Below are 23,736 nucleotides of genomic sequence, written 5' to 3'. Positions count from 1 at the left end.
AAGACAGCTGTGTGCACAATGGCTGCTGGAGCATGCTCATAATTGGTGATGATGTCAGCTCTCAACAAATGTACTGACTTTGGAGACTGACTAAATCACATCCCTTCAGGGCAGGGCTGAAACAAGAGGAGAGGAATGACCACTGCTGCGTGTGTTACAGCTTGTCTGTAGCTGTGCAGAAGATTTCTGTCTCCCACAGTGTCAATATGGTAAACTTCAATTCAGTTTTTGGAGGAAAGAGTTAAATATCATGTTTCATTGGTATTGTGACATTGCACTCTATATGTTGGAGGGGAGGAATAGCTCAGTGGTCTGCACATTGGCCTGCTAAATCTAGGGTTGTGAGTTCAGCCCTTAAGGGGGCCACTTAGGGATCTAAGGCAAAATCAGTCCTTGGTCCTGCTAGTGAAGGCAGCGGGCTGGACTCAGTGACCTTTCAGGGTCCCTTCCAGTTCTGAGATAGGTATATCTCTATATATTTATGTTTTATGGAAATCAGCTTATGAGTGTGAATATGATGTAACTGGAATATGCTTTATGCAAAAGTTCTCTTGTAAGGTATAATAAAGGTTATAACCTACAGAATATATTCCTCCTATTTGTATGCATGTATCATTCTTGTATCTGAAACTAGAAATATGAAGTATAACTCGTAGGTCCTATTGTAATTATGCAAAGTGTGGGCCATTAATGGTGGTTTAGAATCTTGATGGCTCCCATTGAATCAGACAATTGGTTGTAAATGGTTTATTTACCTGCAAACCTTCCTGTGTATGTGTGGGCCAACCCAGGAAGAATGGAGACTAGGGGGTTTTTACAGTGACATGTGACCATGTCACATGATTCTGGAATCCATCTTAATCCTTGTACTTTTCCATTGATGAGGCGGGAGTAGGGACAAGTACAGACAAAAGATTCCCGCCTTGTGCCAAAGCTATAAAAGGGGGTGGAGGAGGACAAAAGCGGCTGCCAGACATGAGAAAACCCCTGCTTACCACCTGAGATGTCTGCTGGAACTAACAAGGACTGTACCAGGGGAAAGGATTGGGCCCAGACTAGGAAAGAGTCTAGTCTGTGAAAGAAGCTTATTGAAACATCTCTGAGGGTGAGATATTACCTGTAATCAGTTTCTTAATGTATTAGGCTTAGACATGCGTGTTTTGTTTTATTTTGCTTTGTGACTTACTTTGTTTTGGCTGTTATTACTTGAAAACACTTAAATCCTACTTTTTATGCTTAATAAAATCACTTTTGTTTGTTAATAACCCCAGAGTAAGTGATTAATACCTGGGGGAGCAAACAGCTGCGCATCTCTCTCTATCAGTGATATAGAGGGTGAGCAATTTGAAAATTTACCCTGTATAAGCTTTATGCAGAATAAAACAGATTTATTTAGGGGTTGGATCCCATTGGGAGCTGGGTGTCTGGGTGCTGGACAGGATAACCTGCTGAGCTGTTTTTAGTTAAAGTTTGCAGGTTTAGGGGCATGGCCAAGACCCTAGGTCTATGTTGCAGCAGACTAGCATGTCTGGCTCAACAAGGCAAGGTTCTGGAGTCCCAAGCTGGCAGGGGAAATGGGTTCAGAGGTAATTTCTGCACATCAGATGACAGTGCCAAGGGGATCTCTGTAACTGAACGTGTCACAGGTATATCCTCTTAACTGAATTATTATCTGTGTAATCTTCTGTGTCTAGTATAATTCTCATGAGTCTAATAAATCAGAGGCACTTATGTTGCCAATAAATATTCCCCTTTTTAAGTGTGTGTGCGCATGCGCGCGTGTGTACGCACGCATGCACAAGTGCTTATTCCATTTCCATATAGAGAGGGCCAAAATCTGCTGTCAATTTCACCCATGTTAATCCCATTTATGAAATTCTTTTTGGTACAATTATAAAAAAAAAGAAAGGCTTTTGAAGGTTACTATGGAGAAAGCATGCATATGTAAAATTATGTGCAGCGTGTCCAGTAGCTACTAAAACAGGCTGTTAACGCTACATAGAGACTGGGGGTGAAGGAAAGGGAAGAACCTTAAGTCAAAATTGCCATAGTTAAACTTACGTTAAGACAAATTCCATTGCAATATGCTGCCTATGGGTAACTCACATCATGATCAACTTCAACAATGGAACCCTACAGACAATTATATACAAGAAACCCAGAGTTCATCACACCAGTCTTCACAGATCCCGTACCCTCCCCAAAACACCAAGAAATCTGTTTGCTACAGCCAGGCACTCAGATACCATGAAAATTGCTCTGAGGAGAAAGTCCAAGATATACACCAGGGAGGGCAAACTACAGCCCATGGGCCGCATCTGGTCTGTCAGGGCTTTCTAGCTGGCCTGCAGGACTGCCAGCCCCATGGCACAGTGGAGGCTAAGGCAGACTCCCTAAGCAGCTGGCACCATGTCCCTGCGGTACCTAGGGAAGTGGGGGAGAGGGCAGATGGCTCCATGCACTGTCCTTGCCTGCAGTCACTGCCACCCGCATCTTCCATTGGCTGGGAACAGGGAACCGTGGCCAATGGGAGCTTCAGCGGTGGTACCCGCAGGCGAGGGTAGCGCGCAGCAGAGCCGCCTGTCCCACCCCACCCCAGGAGCCACTTCCAGACATGCTAGCCACTTCTGGGAGTGGCGCAGGGCCAGGGCAGGCAGAGATCCTGCCTTAGCCCCGCTGCGTGCCACTTCCACGCCAGAGCCAGTTGAGGTAAGCGGCGCCAGGCCAAAGCCCACACCCCAAAGCCCTCCTGCACCCTACACCCCAACCCTCTGCCCTGAGCCCCCTAACCCCCTGCCCTGAGCCCCCTCCTGCACCCTGCACCTCTCATGCACCCCAACCCCTTGCCCTGAGCCCCTTCCTGTACACTGCACCCCCTCCCACACCCCATACTCCCTCCCACATCCCAACTCCCTGCCTCAGGCCTACATTCATGGCCCTGCATTCAATTTCCCCACCCAGATGTGGCCCTGAGGCAAAAAATTTGCCCACCACGATATTCACCTTAAAACACTTACAATTGCCTTCAAACAAGGACAGTCCACCAGAGAAGATCACATCGTGGAATGAGGCACCCAAAACCCACAAGAGAACCTGCTTCAAGACAGAAATAAACCCCCCCTCTGACCATACATCCCTAGTTGTCACCTACCACTACACAATTGAACCCATATGGTTTATCATTAAACAATTACAACCCATTCTTGATGGGGACCCTATCTTGAAAGAAATCTTTCCTGAACCCCCTCTTCTGGCCTTCAAGCAACCCCCCAGCCTCTCCAAGCTCATCATCAGAAGCAAGCTCCCCCAGACCAGGATACACCAACTCAAAATGGCAACAGACCCTGCCAGAACAACGGATGCAAAATCTGTAAACATATTTCCACTGCTATCATGAGCAGCACCCCCAAACACACCTTTCAAGATATAGGATTTCTACACATGTTTATCATGACATGTGGTGTACCTCATCCAGTGCACTAAATGCCCCAGTAACAACTATGTGGGTGAAATTAGGTAATTGCTACGTTCTCGAATGAACTCCCACAAAAAATGATAAAAAACAAAAACACTGTATCACCTGTGGGAGAACACTTTTTGCAAAATGATCACTCTTTATCTGACCTCTCTGTCCTCATTCTCAAAGAAACTTTCAAAAGATGAGCCTCAGAATTTAAATTCACAATCATGCTAGACACTGAAAATCATAGACTGAATAGACACACTGAATTTATGGCTTATTACAACAATCTACAACCCACTAACAACCCCCCCATCCCAAGTTGTCTTTTTTTTCCCCTGCTTTCCTCTGCCCTCCACCCCCATGACCAGAGGAGTGTAAACAGGCCACTTCACATTGAACGGGGCCCTTGAAATATGGGTTAACTACTTAAGCTAAACAATCTGTTCCACCTTATAGTTAGTGGTGACACTTGAGTACATTTCACAGACCTGAAGAAGACCTCTGTGTATGCTGGAAAGCTTCTCTCTCTCTCTCTCCCACCAACAGAAGTTGGTCCAATAAAAGATATTACCTCACTCACCTTGTCTCTCTAATAACGTACCCACATCTGTCAGCACAACAACAAAGGTATATCTTTACCTTCACAGAGCAACCTAACATTGCAATCAGCCTTGAAAATGTCCATCTTGTTCCTTCTTTTTACCAGTTGAACGACAAGTTAAAATGCCTCTCCCTTCCTTTCTTGGCTTTAGCAGCAAAAAGGTAATATCTATTGTCGACTAGCATGTGCTCACCCATATATTATCCGTACAGTTGCTTACTATAAAATATCCCAGGAATATTTGAAATACACCTGTATTTGACAGGGAGAGGCATTTCAAGTCATGAGTTTCCAGGCTCCAAGGAATATTAGAACTGAATGATCTACAACAATATGATGCTTTGTGTGATAATACAAATATTGTAAATATATATATATATATATATATATACACTGAGTGTAAAGTCTTAGCCTTTTAGAGTTAAATTGTGTGTCACACTATATTAACAGCCCAAAGTCTACAAAATATTGTGGCATAGAAATTAGAAGAAAAAACTGCTATTTATAGCCACTGTGTGTATTTACTATTAATAAATGTTAATAGGGCCCAGTGTGGTTTGAAGTTTGTTTGAAATTGTCTAGGTCAGGGGTCGGCAACCTTTCAGATGTGTTGTGCCGAGTCTTCATTTATTCACTCTAATTTAAGGTTTTGCGTGCCAGTCATACATTTTAATGTTTTTAGAAGGTCTCTTTTTGTAAGTCTATAATATATAACTAAACTATTGTTGTATGTAAAATAAAGAACGTTTTGAAAATGTTTAAGAAGCTTCATTTAAAATTAAATTAAAATGCAGAGCCCCCCGGACCGGTGGCCAGGACTCGGGCAGTGTGAGTGCCACTGAAAATCAGCTCATGTGCTGCCTTTGGCACGTATGCCATAGGTTGCCTACCCCTGATCTAGGTCATGCACTCCCTTAAGGATTAAAGGAATTCTGAAGGGAAGTTAAAAAAAACAAAAAACAACCCAACAACTACTGAAGTTAATGGGTGCCTTTTGGAAGTGGATTGGACCTTAAATGTGGAGACCAAATCAGAATTGTCTTAAGGGGTAGAATTGGATCCAAGAAAAGGGCATAAATAATGATAAGCATGGAATTGCTACAAATCTTGTGGCATTCAGTAGTACAGTGAATAAATAATTCACTCTGAATAAAATTTTATCAGTGAATTTTGCACTTTTAAAAAAAATTCCATGTGGAAGTTATCCACAAGCTGATTGCGAAAGTTCTCAACTTCAAATTATTTGTGAATTTCTTCATTGGATGATTCTTAGTCTGCAGCTCCTTGAAACGGCTAAGATTACAATTAATTGCACCATTTGCAATTCCCCCCTCTAGCCATATGCAAATAGCCTATGTAACTTATCAATTAGCGTGTATAACTTACTCAATAAAGCAACCCAGCATGAATTCTGAATTGTATACTCAGCTGTAATACCCACACTTTGCCCTGTGGCCAATAGTTACACGAAACATCCTATCAGGGAACAGAAAAAAATACCATATTATCTTTTCAGCTAATCTGTACAATGCAAACTGTGACTGCTACAATCAAACATACATGTCACAGAGCACTGATAGAGGAGCAGCAGGGCTGCGGTACCAGGGTTCCCCTGGTTTCCTTGGGTGCTTCTGAAAATCTCAGCCTTCAAGGACAAACTAAAAGTGAAGAGCTGGCAGGACGGTGGAATTTATGTGGTCATTTATGAATGGCACTTAAACATGCTGCACCAGGATTCTCAGCCTGGGGAAGTCAACAACTTAAACAGAGCTACATCAGTTTACTGGCTTTGAACATGTGTTCATTGCTTCCTAATGAATCAAGCACTGTTCACAGGACAATACCTCTGCTGCTGCTGGATGTACCTGTATGTCATCATGCACATTTAGAACACATAAGCGGCCTAAGGCAAGATGAAACAGGTTGGATGCTATGGGACTTTTAACAAGCTCCAAATTTTGTGACTGTGCCATCACACCAGCAATCCACATGCAGACTTGAGGCCCCATATATCTGGTGGATGCAGGTAACCATAATCTGTTCTTGCTGAAACATCAGCAGAACAAAGCAGCACAGATACTGCAGGGAAGTGGTTCCCCTTCCTAAAAGAATTTACAATCTAGAGCTGGAGCCTGGATTGGACCCATTTCACTTCCCCCAAAAAATGTTATGGAGCCTATATTGAAACTCTCTGGAATACTGTTCTTATGCCCCTACTTCATGGAGAAATCCACTACGTACTCTATCCTTCTCCTAAATGAATTCATCTACCACAAGTGGAAATACAGCCCCCACAGGCAGTAACATCAGTGTGAGTATCTGCCTTGAATTCAAGCTAGTAGCACCATAAAACCATGTGTCCTTCCAGAAGCTTCCCACCTGTATTTCAAACACTTTTTATCTTTAATCTGTAACAAATAAAAGCGTTAAGCCTGTTATAAGCTTTACAAGTCTGATGTTTGAATTTAAAAAAAAAATCTGACTGTATTCAAAGAACTCCATCACATTTATGAAAGCTGAAAATGGGCTGCAATTTAGAAAATAGTATTAAAACAACAATAGCATTTGTAGTCAGGAATGCTTCGAACTGGAGGGCTCTGGTGGTTGTTAACATTCTACTGTGATGTGCGAGCCTTGGCAAAACATAAAGAATTTTTAAAGACTGATTATACATTCTTTTTTATTGGTGCCATGTTTGTAATATTTGTTTGTCCCCAGCTGGTGCCACAGTCGGTGATATAAAAAGATGTATGAATAATTTATACAAGTAGTCAAAGAACATTGCTCTGATGATGTAGTACGCAAGAAGGCCTTGGATAATGGATTACAGTCAGAGATATTAAAGGGAAGCATTTTGGTTTGTGTTTTTATCATTTATTTTTTAAGTCTGGGCACTTCCGTAGGCTTAAAATGTGAAGAGAAAATTTTCTCTCTCCTAGTCAATTGAGAAGCATCCTTAAAAGTCTTCCAATTGTCGAGGACTCCATAGAACAATGGGCTTTCTGATAGAGAAAGATCAGTGATTTCACAGTACCTGCTGTCTTAAAGGGCTCCATGTATTTTACTCCAAGTTATGCTCACCATCCAAGACCTTTAGATAGAATGGCCAAAAAGGAGTAAATCTTGTATGTAGATCAATATAATCTGTGGCTTAGCAGTGATCATTTATAGTGGAGCAGATTGGAGCTGGTTATTTTTTCATCTGCCTTACCAGTTTAATTTTAAAAGGGAGATTCAAACAAAGTATCATGATGGGCTCAGTTCTGCATCCTGATGCTAGTAATTCCATTGAACCAAATTCTGGTCTCTCTCATTCAAACCAGTGACCATGAGAACTGTAAAAGCAGCAAAGAGTCCTGTGGCACCTTATAGACTAACAGACGTATTGGAGCATGAGCTTTCGTGAGTAAATAACCACTTCGTCAGATGCATGAGAACTGTGTTTGGCTTTTGGCTCACTGACAGTAATGGAAATGCTGCTCAACATAAGGGCTGCAGAATCTGACTGTATCTAAGTCTACCCTGTGCTGTGGTAAGGAGGGTCATAAGTTCTATAGAATTGCAGACCTGCTTCCATTTCACACAATGAAGTGCCTACAAGAATTAAATACAGCCGCATGCCCACATGTGCAAATACACATACGGCCTACTACTATATTCACCAGTTCATAATCTAGAGTACCAGAAAGGTAGTCCTAGCAATATGATTTCTCAACAGGAACTGCATTTTAAGAACCTATCATTCAGCTCAGACACATCCAGAAGATGCATTTTAAAAAATACCTAATATATAGCAGCATGACAGCTTTGGTTACACAGTCATTTTAAGTAGGTGGCACTCATGAATCACTAATATTGCCCAGAGATACTACATGCATACCATTCCCCAAATGCATTCCTGCAGCACATATACCTGAGGCTGTGATATTGCTCCATCGGAACATACTGTTGGCCTGATTTGAAAAGCAAGTGAATGTGTCCAACTCCTGAAATCAAGAGGAGCTGTGAGCCCGCATTACTTCTGTAATCTGGCCAACGTGGGTCTGTTGCACTCTGAAGTAGAAGCTGTAGGTTGTTGCAGGAAGAACATTGCAATATGTAGGAAGGGCCTTATTCTCCCTCTGCTACTCCAGTTTTACATTAGTGTAACACCACTAAAATCAGTAGAAATCAATGAATGAAAGCAATGGTGTTTCACCACTGTGGTGTATCAAACTTATAGTGTTTTGGCCATTAATTTACAATTATTCCATTTCATGCAAGAATAAAGGATACGTGTTCATGCAATTCAGTCTTCCAAACACTACAATTGTCTACTTTAAATATATTATCTTGAGATAAAGTGCAAAATATTAAAAAACAAAGCACTCCCCCCCACACACACACTTCATTGTTTGTTTTAAGATTTAATTATGAGTTTCTGATGCTTTGATTTGAATGTAGTTTTCAAAATAATAAGTGTTATTTCTTCCTAGGGCTGTAAGTCTAAGACCAGAACCTCAAATGGTGGAAGCTGGCATAGCTCCACTGACTATTTCTAGACTATTTCTAATATTAGACTATTTCTAATATTTCCCACCCAAAAAGGCAGTACCCCACATCGAGAGAGCATCCTCATTGCCATATTTGACATGTATTTTTTCTGTCATGAGCCAAAGAGCTGTCTGGGACAGGGAAAATAGCTGATCTGCTTCAACATCTCCTGATGAAGAAAGAGCTGGCCACAGATGGGCGTGGAAGAGGTCTGAAGGTAGGGGGAATCTTAGCAGCCAGCCAGCTGTGAAGGTGATCTCAGAAATGACCTCACTCCTTGTGCTATATTGTGATTGAAGTATGTGAGTAAATCAGTAGTAGAGATGGCCAAAAAAAAACAACACCATTTTTTTTTATTTTTACCTTTTAAAATGTATTTTAACAAAAATGGCTTTTTCAGCTAAAATATACATTTTCACTTTGGCCAAAATACCAAATACCTAATCATTTTTGGTACAATCTTTGGTTTTCAGTAAGAATTTTCATTTTCATTTTACCAAAATATTTTCAAAAATTTGATTAAAAAAAAAAAGTTCATGAAAATTTTCTAAAAACCCAAAGTTGTTTAGAAAGGTTCCCCCATTCCTTCCCCTCTACCCCCACTCCACACACACAAAAACATACCATTTTCCAACCAGCTCTAGTGTCTTTATTCAAAGTGTGGTTCTACTCTGAAAATCACTAAGGTATCTGGTCATTGATGTCAATGGACCTATGGCAATTTACACCAGCTGAGGAGTTTCTAAATGTTTCCTCATGTTTCTAGATATTTTCCTTGCTTTTTGGTTCCTTACTTGAGTCAGTTGTTGCAGCTTCTCTCCCACTAATACTGATTGCTGGGGTAGTTAAATTTCTCCTCTACTATGCAGCAAATCACTGACCTAGTTGCTTCAGTGAGATTTTTGTTTCTAAAGTGCTGGGCTCCCCAGATTAGATGTCACAACACAAATCCAAAGGGAACTGCAAGGGGGTTCCATTAGTCCTGTATAACTTGTCCCAAAATGATTGGGATAGTCTAAGTCCTCTATTTCCACATAAGCCTGCAAGCACACACTTCTGCCAGCTTAGAGATTTGTTTTTGTCTGACCCTTGGTACATCATTTTATAGCAACAGTCTCCTTTGAGTCTCACTGAATTGAAGCTATCAGCTATCCAGAGAGTTGGCCATTGCTCTCCAAAGAGTTATTTACCACCAGTTTCCTTGAATAATCACATTTCTGCCTCTCATATCCCATGGTTAACACAGTAAGTTACAAAGCTGAGAAGTCAACCTCTTAAAGCAGCTTTGCTTTGTCTGAAGATTTTCAAGTTTTGTGATGTCTCTCTTGAGCATTTCGGTACATTCGTTTCTCCCTGAAGCAAAATATTTGGTTGCCAGATAGCAGATCAATGAAATCTTCATTTAATGGGAACTTCCCACAGTTCCTCTGAAGGAAGCACCACAGCTGGACTCAACTGGGGCCCAATCCTGCAAGGTGTCATGTACCCTCATTTTTTTCTTGCAGCACAACAAATAAGGGTTTTGAGAGCAATGAAAAAAGTTGCATTTCTAATCACTTGTGCTAAATGGGTGAGAAAAATAAATGAAGCATGTTTCCAATACACTGAAGAAATTGTTTAACAATTATTCATTCATTCCAAAATATAACTCTTGTAACATTGCCAAGGATAACGGTACCTAGAGCGATCTGCTGGATAGATGCTGAGTCAAAGCTGCCCAGAGGCAAATTTAATTTCTGCATACATCAAGATTTCAAACACATTTTGCAGACACAATACCTGTGGCTTACTGGGATAGTTCACATCTCATCTTCTATTGTAATTTGAATATGTACTTAAAGTTATGCACGTGCTTAAGTACCTTGCCTGCATGTTCAATCTTTGCTCTCAACTAGGAAATTCTTCTCAAACTAACTCCCATTGCTGCTCTAAATTCAGCTGATATTTAAAGAAGCCCCTTATGCAGCCCTTTCCATTTCAGACTACAAGGAGTAGCTCAGTTATGCAAGCCCAAGATAACTGGACAATTCCATTCTTTAGAGTCTGTTCAAATTTGTTGTTGTGGATGGTGAGGCTGTGGGGAGATTTCTTTCCACCAGCTATATCTCTGTGTCTTCAGAGGAAAATTACAATCTCTTCATTAATGATTTAATGTGGCTACAGCTATTTTGAAATAAATCAATGATCTGTGAAAAGTGACATTTGGGCCCTTAAATCCAGGCAGTGCTCAAAGTTAAGTTAAGATTGTCTTACTGCTTTCATTCAACAAATATTAAGGAAATTAGCAGACTCCTTGAATGGAAGCAGGCAACAGAACTATATTTTAAACTTTATAAGGCTAGTCCCACTAACTTGAGAACAGGAACTAAGCATATATTGCCCACACACTCACTCTTTCTCATGCACAAATATAATGAGAACAAATTATGGATTCTTGTGAACCTGCTGCTAAAAGTTTATTTTTATCAGCATTTTTCTAAGGCATCTACTTGAAGCATAGTGATCTCCATCTACCTGGGGCGAGCTATATTATATACATGGCTAGTTGACACCAAAACAGCTTGCAGCCGTTACTGTCACCTTGTCCTCCTCCCATATCCTCACCCATTTATTTCACCCATCCTTGTGTCTTATTAACTAACATTATATGTTCTTTGGAGCAGGGAGTTGCCTGATGGTGGACAGCCACCATAACTGGCTCATAAACCTGTGTAGGGGGCATATAGTGGGCAGAGAGGAGTGAGTGCTGATGAAATATACTGCACTTCGGCTGTCCCCAGATGGCTCTGGGGGGGTCATTAACAGCTGGTGGAGCTCAGCGCAGCCTTTGGCTGCTCTAAAGTTTACTAAGGCCTCCAAAAAGCCAACCTAAGTATCAAGGGGCTGTAACCAAATCCAGGACATCCACTCCCCTCCTCACAGCCCCCACTGGTGACGAGCTGCATCAGAAAACCTTGGCCAACATTTTTTAATCAACTAGAGACAAGGAGCTGGGGATCCACCTTAGCAGAAGGGCTCTGGCCTGATCCCCAGCAGCACTGGTGGCAGCCCCATGTTCAGGAAAAGAAACCCAATTTAAGGGGTTGTTGTTGGTGGTACTATAGTGATGAGCACAGTACAAGAACCTATGTAACATAGAATAATTACTGTATTGAGTTGATCTGGAGGAACAGGGGTGCTGGAACAATTTGTATAGTGGGGGTGCTGTGAGCCTTTGAACCAAACTGTAAATCCTGTATATAATGGGAACCACATCAAGTCAGGGGGTGCTGCAGCACCCCCTGCACCCCTAGTTCCAGCACCTATGGATGAGTCCAGGTATTTTAGTATATCTTTAAAAAAATTGTCAAGGGCCCTCAGAGAACTAGTTGGGCTGTTCTTGTTTCACTTTTATAAATCTAAATAAATAACTATCCCTTCTTTATCTATAGCCATATTATTTATATTTGCATATCGATATTTTAATTAATGGGTTGTAAATAGACACTGGACTGTCAAGGAAAATGACTCCGATTTTTACTGCATTTTCAGACTCAGCACTTCATTAACACTTGAGATATAAATACATGGGTTTTATTTGCAGAAGCTCAAGACAACTTCTCAAGATAAACAGAAATGATTCCCTTTACCTTTTTGTTAATGTTTAGCACTCGTATTAGAAACATTGCAGCATTCTATAGCAATCATCCCAAACTTACGATAGTATTGCTGTCATATTGGAGAAAATTGCCAGAAAAAAATGCCACTGGATTTTTAAACCAAAAGTTACCGAGATACATAATATCTATGCTCAGTGTTTTGACATGGCAATGCTAACTTAAAAGATGATTCCATTTTCCATGCAAACTATAAGCAACCCTGAAGAGCTGGAGACCTATCAAAGGAAATTACAGAGAACCACAAAATAATGCCGGTGCAAGACTCTTGATGTTGCATTGCCATGTTTGAATTGTGATGTTACATCAACATCTCCCTATTGCGATGCAGCACCCACGACAAAAATGGTAATGCAATATTTGCATTTAAGGCTTGATACAAAGGCCACTGAAGTCAATGGACATCAATAGGCTTTGGGCCAGGTTTTTGTTTTAGGATTATCTGTTACCCCATTTGATACTGTCCTTTCCTTCTCCCTTTACCATTCTTCTGTTTCTTTCCCCTATGCACCCCAACTTCCTGGTTGCTTGGAAAGATGGGACATGAACGTGGATCACATTCATCCACTGACTCATCATTTAGATATGTCTACACTGGCGCTGGAAGTGTAATTTTCAGTTCAAGAAGACAAACCCACACTGGCTCTGATGGAGCTAATGCACTAAAAAAACTCAAAATAATTACAATAAGTGTAATTGTGGCAGCAGCATGAGTGGCGGGACAGGCTAGACACCCCACGTACGATCCCGTCTGAAAACCTAGGCCCGTTCTCAAGTGGCTAGTGTCTCCTGCTGCTCACACTGTCATGGCTACTCTTCTATTTTTAGTGCACTAGCTTGATCAGAGCTGGCACAAGAATGTCTCCCTGAGTTGGAAGTTACACTTCCAGCTCTAAGGTGGACATACTCTTAGTCCCTCCCCACCTCTGGAAGCTTTGATCAGCACTTCCTCTGGGTCCTGGAGTGAGATCTTCACCTCTGCTCTGGCCCCTGTACACTGGATAAGGTGGCCAGAGCAGTGTAAAGGAGCCCTAAATTCTCCCAGTGCAGGCACTGTGGAAAACAGCCATAAGGCTGCCCCCACCCCCAAGGACCGCCTCACGAGCCCTGGTGTAGAGGGCACATCAGTGGCAGGACTGAGGCCAGGAGGAGCATATTGACTGCAGAGCTGCAGCATAAATACTCCAAAAGATTCCAGGCAATGCTGTGGCTGAGAGTGCAGCCACAGAAGGCTGTTGTAATGTAGACAGGTGGCCAGGGCTATGTTACACCAGGGCCTCTCTCACTGCTGGAGCAGCCTAGGAACGAGAGGGCTCCAAAGTAGCTTAAAGCCACCATAGCTTCTCCTTCCTCGGGGCTGAGAATTTTGTGCTGCCCTAGTATTGTGTGCACAATACGGAATCTCACTCCAGAACACCATGAACTCCAATCAGGTCCATGGATGCCATAATGCAGGGCCCCAAAAAGCCATGAGCTGAATATCATGGCTAGAAATAGGGGCCTTGAAAAAAGGCATGGGAGAAACCCTTCCTAAATTGCAACTGGGTTTGTGTCACCCTGCTTAGGTTTCTTCCAAGCAATATTATTCCAAACACATCTCTGGTTTAGCTAACAGAGTCCGTCCCTTAATTGAGAGAATCATTCATAACCCATGGTGATGCTTCATTTTACTCTTTTGTGCCACCTCTGTCAACAAAGCATGGTGTGTTCTGCATTCTGCCTGACAGTGATGTATCAACAGCCCTATTTCAGCTGAGGCGGAGGGCTAATGTTGACAGATACTTGAAAGTGATTTCAGAATGCAGAACTGGGCCTCTTTTGGATACAGTGGACATGAAACTTCTCTCACCCAATGTCATGCATTCACTGGAAATTGAAGCTCATTAGATTGAGGCTGCATGATTTTTTACTCCAACTTACCCTACTCGTTTTTCGGTTAATAGACCATTTCAACAGCAGCTATGAACCAATGGTCTTTCTACTCACATTTGGCTCTAGGTTTCCCATCTCCACCTTGCTCAAGTACAGTTCCAAGGCTGCATCATCCTTCCCAAACACACACACACACACACACACACACACACACAGTGGCTGGTACCACTACAGTAGGGAGCAAGGGCATAGGAGAGGCTGGGAATACATGGGAAAATTACTCACAAACCGATGGTTCCCCAGCCATTCCTGCAGGGGACTCTTTCGCATCCCATTCAAGCACCTTCCCCATTAATGGCATTGTGGCTGATCAACATGCCAGGCCAGTATTAGCTCTCACTACTCTTTTCATCTATGCTCTGCCAACATGTCCCTGTTTGACAGAGAAGGAGACTTAATGCAGACACATTTGCTGCACCAACTGTGACCATCTCTCCCAGAGGCAAGCTTCCTAGAGCAGCTGCTCCCAAATTCCCCCACCCACTTTCATTGTGAGACATTGTAAAACTGAAGTCCTCCACAGCTGATGTGGAGAAGATGCTGGGACTAAGGTTGGGTGAATAATTCGTAATGAATACTTTATCCAACTATTTTACAGCTGTTGTTGTTTGCAATTGGCCCACAAGCAGATGTCAATTTTCTTGAATTCATTTGTTGAATCACCACAACAAATAATTCTTGTTTTGAAAATTATATACAAGCAGTTCAAGAGTAGTTGAAATTCAGGCTCGTTGTTTTTTGCTGGACAAACAAGTGCATTCCTGTTCCCTAATTGGACAAGCAGAACTCTTAAACTCAGGTTTCCTCTGTGTGCTTATGACTCCAGACTTTGCTTTCTGTGAATATTCATGACAAGGAGCTGCTTCTACAGGCATTCCTGCCATACAGCTCGCTAGTTAGACTATTAGAAGAAAGCAACATGAAGAGGAACACCCTCACAGCTGAAGCCAATTGGTTTAAAAATTCAAACCAATATTCACAGGGAATTGATCGCAGTATTCACCTCTGTGAATGTGTATTCAGCTCTGTGCAATGGGGAAAGGATACCATTTGGCTGCATTTCCTCCCTGTATACACTCCACTTTCCCATGGCACCTTCTCCACCAGATGTATTGTGTGTTTGTCCCTCCAGGCTTTGCAAACCAGAGAGGACTATGGGGCCTCATTTAGCTATGGAGCTTGAGCTCTTATTTTTAGACTGAAAAAGCCTATTGCTTCAAGTCCATCACCCTGACCGTTCAGAACTATACCTCACTGTATGTCTTGTAGTGCTTCATCCATTCTGGTTTTAAACCTCTCAGAAGATGGGTCCTAACCATTTCCCTTGGGAAACTATTCCTCATCCTAAAATATCTCACAGCCAGGAAAGGTTTGCTGACTTTTAGCCTAAGTTTTCCCTTTCTCCTTTCCTAACCCCTTGACCTGTCTGCTCATTAACATAGGCATCTTCACTGTGTCTACAGGAACAAAGGGTGAAACCCAATGGTTTGGTCCTCAGCTTCAAATCCCTCCATGGGATTGGCGTAAATTAAACTGCCTCTGCAAGACCATGACCTCCTTCGATTGCTACGTTCCACTCAAACAACAGAGTGGCCAAACATCAAGAGCAAGGCTTGTGAATGGAAGAGAGAGCTTTCACAGCAATTGGTTGCTGAATCCGGAGCTCTCCGGATAGATCATGACTAACACAAAACTCAGCACCTTCAGAATAAAATGCAAACCCCACTTCTCCAAGTCAAATTAAGCCAAGTCCACCAAGTCCTTGCAGCCTGGAGAGATGAGAAAAATAAATCTTTATTTATGTGCACACTTCATAATTTGGAGAAGTGCTCAGGGACCATAATGTTGGATGCAATAAGACCCTAGATAGATAGAATCCTGCATTTGTAATATCAGAATCATTTCCTCCTCCACTGACCATGTTGTTACAAAAAGAAGATAACAGGTCAAACTCTCCATTGTCTGACCTCACTGCAGTTCCAATGGTATAAATGAAAGGATGATGTGGAATCACGGGTTTTGGGTGGTAGCAGTAGCACAAATAGATGAACTTTTGAAAAATAAACATTCTGTTTCCATGCCAATGTCCTGAGAAATTGTTTTAACTGAGAGCTGAAGAAGAAAAGGGAACATCATTTATAAGAATTGTCCTTTAGCTGAATGTTTATCTAAGTTTTCTGAACATCAGAAGGTTTTTACTGGTGCAGTTTGGCTGCTGCACCTGCATTAAATATTCCAGAGCATGTTTACTTCTTGTCTGCTAGTCTTATTTTCTTTACAAAGTCTTCTGGATTCCCCTTCTCCTACCATACAGACACTTCCCCCACCCCTCTCCCTACCTGTGCAAAGTCTACACAGGGGAATTTATTAAAGGGAGCTGATAAACATGGTCTCCCGAATTTTATATTTTTTCAAATACATTTCTCTTCACCACATCGGGATCCTTTTTAAAATAAGAATACAGGCTCATTAGCTGTCCAAGAGAACATATAGGTAAATAGCAATGATAAAATAGTCTCATTGCCACGTTGACTATCTAGATAGCCTGGTGGTAAGAAGGGTACTTGTAGATAATGGGATGGCATGGGTATAATTTGTCCATATATCCAGAAAGTGCTGATCTGTTCATTTGCTTTATCTTTATTGTCATGTCTGAAGTCCTTTAACTCACTCTCTCTCGGCTTAACCAGATTCTTGTGACTAGTTCTGCGGGGCTTAGATTCTCAACACACTTGTTCCTCACCAACTCATTCTCAGTTAAAACTTTAGACTCTGGAGGAAAGAAGGAAGTACTAAGTATCTGTTCTGCATCACTAATTTCATCAAAGATTTCTCATTATTCATCGCTGGCAGTTTAATTTTTTTCTCTTTCCTTTCCTAGAACAGCCACAGCTTTAATTATTGACCTTCTGAGAACTATGGTTTTCCTCCCTAGCTGGCCTCTCCAGAAGACTCACTCGACATATTACTGTGTCTAGTCAGCTGTTGGAAGGTAAGGTTAATCTGAGAATCCAAATCTAATGGCAAAAACAAGGGATCAAATTCTCAAAGGGCTTGTAAAAACATGCCTGTGCTGTTTGTGAGTGTATTCCTTTGGGGGAGCAAAAGCCGAGAGGTATCTTATGTTTGGAGACTTCTGTTGCAGAGTGCTCACACTATGTTTTGTAATAAACTGGCCCCAGGAGGGTATTATGTAAGCAAGAGAACCTGGCTGGCATAGAGTCCTTGGGTTCCTACAGAGGGGAAACTGACACAGGACACCACAGGGCCACCCCAGGCCATGAAGGGTGCTTAGGAGGTGGCCAACCCTGCTATAGGGCCTGGTTTTCAGGAAGTGCTGAACACACATCCTATGAAAATTAGTCAGCTACCCAGTGAACTGAGGCACTCCAGAATCACTAATCACTTCAGAAAACCTTTGCCCAGATGGTTTTACTTTAATAAATCCATAGGCTATCAAGGACACAGTTTTGAACAGGTGTATCGGGCTTGAACTTTGCTCTTAACCACTGATAAGAAAGGAAGAAAAGCAGAAGCAAAAAACTGGGCATGTGATTTCTGTGCTGTGATCTATCTCAGCATGAAGAGACTTAGTTCTCTTTTGCTTCTGCTCATCCTCCTGAAGCCTTTCACCTGCCATCCAGCTGGCAGGAATGAGAAGGAAATGGGATCTAACAAACTCCTTCTGGTTTCTTTTGATGGATTCCGTTGGAATTACGACCAGGATGTCGACACCCCAAACATGGATCTCCTGGTGAAGCAGGGAGTGAAGGCCAAGTACATCACCCCTCCTTTTGTGACCATGACTTCCCCATCGCATTTCACAACTATCACTGGTAGGTCCTGTTCTGCCTGTGCAATCTGTGTTCTTTTCTCTGCTGTTATGCATAGCAGTGAGAAGGTGAGATATAAACAGCTTGAAGGCATTGTAAGGTTTAATTTAAAAAATTGAACAAGGCTTTAATCATATGTTTAATGTTTAATTGTGTTAGAAAAATGCACCTCCCAGCACCACTCCTGCCCACAGCCTGTTAGAGAAGGCATTCCTACAGAATCTAAGGAATTTTCACTTATTTTTCACTGTGCAGGAATTGCATTTACTTCTGGAGTAAGCTACAGCTAAATTTAGTAACATCTATCAGCTGATTTTCTTATTTTAATTTTATTTTTGGAGCATTCTTTAGCACAAGTTAAACATCATTTTAATTATGTGTTCATTTCACTTGCACTCCTAAGGTTTAAAAACTTGGCAGCTGAGGGAAGTAGGACTTTTATCTCCATGTAAGAACAAACCAATGCCCTCATTTTCATTCTCTCTTTCTAATTCAGTCCCTGGGACACAAATCTTTTCTGACCGAGGATGTCCACAGTAAGCTAAATGCTGCAGTTCTCTTAAACAAGGCCCCACTATTCCACCAACATCCAAGTGCATTCATGTACTGTTGAGGTAGAAAAGAGACTATTGCATTATCCTCACTGATCAAGATAATTTTGAGTGGCAGAATATCACTGCAAGAAAGATCAAAACATCAAGCCCAATTGTGATTTTTATTAGCTCTATTTTAGTTGCACCTACAGGCTGGATTTAAGCATGGCTGCATTGTTTATGCACACAGTAAGAGCAGTCTCTGACCCAAAACTGCTTAAAATCTAAATTCTGCCCTTAGTAATACAGCCATGTAACCCACATTAAACTCAGCCACCACTGGATGGGCTCAAAGGAGGACAGAATTGTACCTTTTTAAATTAACAAGCACCAAGAAATAGAAGAAAAGACTGAGAACTGAAGCTTCTAGAAAGCGGTGTAAATATCACAGGTTGAGGTTTTCTAATCAGTTTAGAGGATTTAGACATACTCTCCATTACTGTTATTTATAATAATCTTCATTCACTGTGGCTGCAGATTTGCATAGCAGTCTAGGGTTGTAGATAGTTAACTGTCCTGAAATTTAACAGAAAAGAATTCACCCAAAACCTCAAATACTTAGCCTGGTGCTCCTGTTGATCTACATTTCCTTTTTATTACATTAGAGTTTCTAAAGCCTTGCAGTTTTGCCCAGCTACCAATTTTTTTAAATGAATAAGTTACTTGTATTTCTGCAATAAGATAATGATGACGGAAAGCTTATCAGAATTCACTGCTATGTATGTTACGAACAAACAGTAACATGACCCGGCTGACCTTAATGTGATGAAGAATATCTGTGACTGGAAATTGACTGTGCCCTTACCCAGAGGATATTCCTGATGTAAACCACCATAAAATTCGCTCTGTAGGGTCAATTACTAATTAACTGATTTGCTTACAGTGAACCTTCAGACTCATAAAAAGAGGGGACAAATATGGGATTGAAGGGAGATTATATTTTGGCTCCAATCCTACACCAGGTTCTGCTAGTTCTGACCCTTGTGCATTGACCTTAGCTGGGATCTGCCTTAGTGCAGAAGAGATGCTAGTGAAGGATTGTGTTTTTTTTATTTTTATTAATGACCAATAGTTCTCACCAATGAGTTAGATAATAAAGACAGATATTGCAAATCCAAAGTGATTCCTTTGTGGATAAGGCTCAAAATAATGTCATTATTTTCTACTACAAAAGGCAAAATTAGCCTGTTCGTGAGACACAAATAATCACAACTAACATATGTCTCACTTTCAAAGCCCTAAGTCCTCTGCATGCAAATATACTAGTTACCTGCAGAGACCTCTTCACCCACCACTGAACTGTTGTCACCTCTGCAGTGAAATGGAGGCAACTGTGGGCTCCAGATTGTCAAGGCCTCGTTGGCAGGGATTTTGCAGCACTGAGCACATCACTGATGTTAAACAAATAATATATAATAAAACTGTTAATAGGCACAACTCATAGGACAGGGAATGAAGAATATGATATCAAATGCAACTAAACTGCCAGGGCAGTTTTATGACACCAGAATAGAATTAACCCATGTTGGAATTTGGCCAAGACATCAGAGTTCCTTCTCTTAACTCTTGCAAAAGTGACATGGGAAAATTAATGACCATAAGAGATTAGGTCTCCAGCTCAACACCTCCTCAGAAAGTTGACCACTACAGGAGCCATAGCACCCCCTAGCACCACCCTGGGGCATTGGTTTGGTATCAGCTCTGAGGGAAAAGTGTCACCTACTGTAAGAAGCCACCACGGCTGTTTCCTGCAGCACTTGTTCTCTGTATTCCCTGAAAAATATAATGTTCCACGAGGTTTTAAGCCAGTCAGGGGTAGCAACAATTATTCCTTTGCAGACAGGAGTCAAGCTGCCTGACCAATAGTAGTGGGTGTAATGAAGATGGCTCAGGGAAGTGTTAGCTGTCTGCACCAAGCTGGCTCCCTGCTCTTCAGGGGGGTGATTTTACACAGAGATGGCAACACTGCCACACAAAGAGGAGCAGATATAGTTCATGGGGGTGTGGGGCGGAAACCCAGTTCTATCAATATATGCTGCAAGGAGATGCACTAAGTAAAGGCAGCCTCGGCCACCATGGCTTTGTCCCCTTCTCATCCTATGTCACCTGCAGGGGAGGTGAGGTTATGGCTGCTTTGTAGTACCACAGCCTCTCCGTGCTGGGGTTTACACTGCCAGCAGTTGTCATACAAACATGCTGATTCTGCCCCTTATATTCAGGCATGCAAACGTCCAGCTAGAAGCAAACTTCAGTGGGACTAAATTTGGGACTTTCTATAGAGGCTGAGGATTGTGAAAGTGATGAAAGAGTTTCACAGGTCAAGGGCTCAGATTATCAGTTACCTCACCCCAAGGAAGTGTCAGTTACTGTGATGAATAATGCTGTTGGTTACATTTTCATTGGGGTGTAAGGCTCAGAAAGGCTCAAAGAGAAAAAAGACTAAGTAGTTTTAATTGCAGGCTTGAAGTTCAGTAACAAATTACATGCAGTTTATTTGTGTTCATTATTTACTGAGCATTATTTAAAATGAATAGATATGCTTGGAAACTGCCTAGTAGATTTTAATTACTTTACACAAGTATAGAAATATATTTATTAAAGAGAGCATCCTCAAAGTGAACACATCACCCAGGAATGGATTTAATTAGTATTATTTTGTGATCAATTAATTATATTTAATACAAATTATTTTCATCCTGTGGCAAAGTACAATCTATTGGTCAGAAGAGATTTAGGCTTCCTGGCTCCTATTCCCTGCTCTGCCATTGATCCGCTCTGTACCCAATACTGAAATCCTCATCCAGGCAAAAACTGTTATTGGCTTGTGGCAAGTTACTTGATGAATGCAATGTTTGTGCAGTGCTTCGATATCTTTGCTATATGAGTGCAATCTTCTTATTCTAGAATGGAGAAAATAGTAACTTCAATTTCTAATTTTCTGTAATAAGTGTGATGCTCTACACTACTGGGGATCTTCTTTAACTAAGAAACTGATATTCAGTACGGGGTATGAAAGCTGGGTTTCCTGGATCACATCTGATCCATGCAGAACTGTCTAAATTTCCAAAGTCCTTTTCCAGCCAACACTAACCTAAATGTAAAATCTGGGATGGATTCACTGGGGACAGTCATTGGAATATAGAAATTATCACTGCAATGGTGTATCTAGTAAAGGTCTTCTTGGACCTAATTTTAAAACCCGACCTGAATCAACTAGACCACAGCCAATCCAAGCCTGATCCAAGACCCAGTATTGCACGGTTTTCATCCCCCAACCAAACCTGACACTTGTTGAGTGTTAGTTTTGCTTGGGAAGCTATGGGTACACACACGGAGATCACTGGCTGCAGGCTCAGGTGGGGGCATCCATGCCCAGAGAATTGATGTTTTTTGCCCACATGGAAGCTCAGGACCCACAGGAGCTGATGAGCTGGGCCCCACTCACTGGGGAAGCCAACCCTTCCTCAGGGACCAGGAGGCCGGCAGTGGTTCACTCAGACACCCCTTCTTTGGGATAAGGCCAAGCAGCTTCTCCACCTCTCCCAGGGCATCTGGTACCCAGCCATCAGAGCCCAAGGGTCAGAACAGTGTGGGCCAGCCTGGGGGGCTATCACTGCCATCCCATGCAGAGACACAAAAGGGAGGTGGGATACCCACACCAGCCCAGCAGCTGGCTCAACCTGCCACCAGCCCCAGGGTGCTCCCACCTCCCTGCGCAGTGGCAGCACCACTACAGCTACCACTCCCCTTCAAATCAACCCCAGTCCCACTGCTGGGAGTTTGAATCCTACTGCTCCACCAGAGTCATTCCTGCTCAGGGTATCTCACTACCAGAGGCCATACTCTCCAGTCCCAAAGGAGTCAGATGGGCTAGGGAGCCAGGATGGTGCTGATGGGACGGGAAAGGGTATGTGGAGGGAATGGAGGACTGTGGGGCAAGGAGGAACAGTGAAGGGAGCAGTGTTGGAGACACTTGTAGCCAAGTCCCATCAGATTCAAGTAGAGCTGGACCAACAGCTTAAGAGGAAGGTGGAAGAAACCCTGAAAACTACATTTATGGGATAACCTATGCCTAAGGAAATTTTTCCTCACTGAACCCCATCCATTAGAGGTTGGCTTCTGCCCTGAAGAAGGGAGTCTCTTCTTCAGTTGTTCCAAAGACCCAGTCAGGAATCTGGAGGGATATTCCCTAGGACATTAGTACGGTAAGTATTTATTTCCTTAAATGAAGAGGAAACCAATTCAAAGGAACAGATTACAGATCCAAGACCACTGTATTATCTGACACTCTCCTCTACTATATGAATTCCATTCAGACTTCTCCTGACTGCAAAACAATTCTCTGCAGGTCAGCCTTATTTTAAGTATAATATATCCTTGATCTTTCCCCCATCGCCCCCCCATGGAGAAGTAGTTACTGGTCCATCACCAGTAATGACAATGAACATTTTTTTCAATCTCAGTTTTTATTACAAAATGATTGAATAGCAGTAAGGATAAGTTATGCTGTGATGCTAAGAAAATCCTGTCTAGTAAATGGTGTGTGAATGGAAAGTTCTAATGGAGTAGCATACATTTTCTCCCCCAATGAATCAACTGGAAATAAGAAGCTATTACAGCAGAGTTTTGGACAAAAGCTATCAAAAGTATCATGCCTGATATTATAATTTTGTCAATTATATCTTTCAAGACTGAGCTGAATAGACAAGAAAGTAGACAGGTGAAGAGGGGAACGTTATTATATATAAGGCAGACTACAGCAAAAAATAAGTGTGAAGGGATTTTTGTTTCCTCTAAGAAACACTTCCCCCACCCCTGCCTCTCAGTTTCAGATTTTCTGTTTCCACAGAATGCACACACTGGGCGGCGTAGGCAGAACAAGTGCTGCATCTAGTGGCTGATTAGCAAGCCATCCCAGGCAGGATCTGCAGCTGCTTGCAAGACTCCCTTCAGAGTCTCGTTGTAGGATTATTTCTATCTTTGCACAGTATGCAAGGCTGTTGATCCCAAGTGCTTGTGGGGGGTGGAAAGAAAGAGGGTTCAGAGCTAAGCATGACTTTCCCCACTGTGGAATGTGTTTCATGCTCCCTCCCCTATTCTCAAGGGCACAAGTATAAAATGGCAG

The 23,736-nt window shown here is 42.1% G+C and overlaps 2 protein-coding genes across 3 annotated transcripts in view; one reads left to right on the top strand and one right to left on the bottom strand.

Moving 5' to 3' along the window:
- The window catches only part of RBFOX1 (RNA binding fox-1 homolog 1), a 2,636,561-nt gene that overhangs the window by 2,560,936 nt on the left and 51,889 nt on the right, over positions 1–23,736 (bottom strand). The window lies entirely within an intron of this gene.
- LOC120373447 (ectonucleotide pyrophosphatase/phosphodiesterase family member 7-like) overlaps positions 17,766–23,736 on the top strand; it is a 44,749-nt gene continuing 38,778 nt past the window's right edge. The window contains exon 1 of the mRNA XM_039491850.1: positions 17,766–18,021. Within this exon, the coding sequence (XP_039347784.1) occupies positions 17,766–18,021 (256 nt within the window). The remainder of the gene's footprint in view (positions 18,022–23,736) is intronic.

This window comes from Mauremys reevesii, linkage group 10, assembly GCF_016161935.1.
Source record: "Mauremys reevesii isolate NIE-2019 linkage group 10, ASM1616193v1, whole genome shotgun sequence".
NCBI classification, from domain to species: domain Eukaryota; kingdom Metazoa; phylum Chordata; order Testudines; family Geoemydidae; genus Mauremys; species Mauremys reevesii.
Note: the sequence above shows the minus strand (reverse complement) of the source record. Positions and strands in the feature narration are given on the sequence as shown.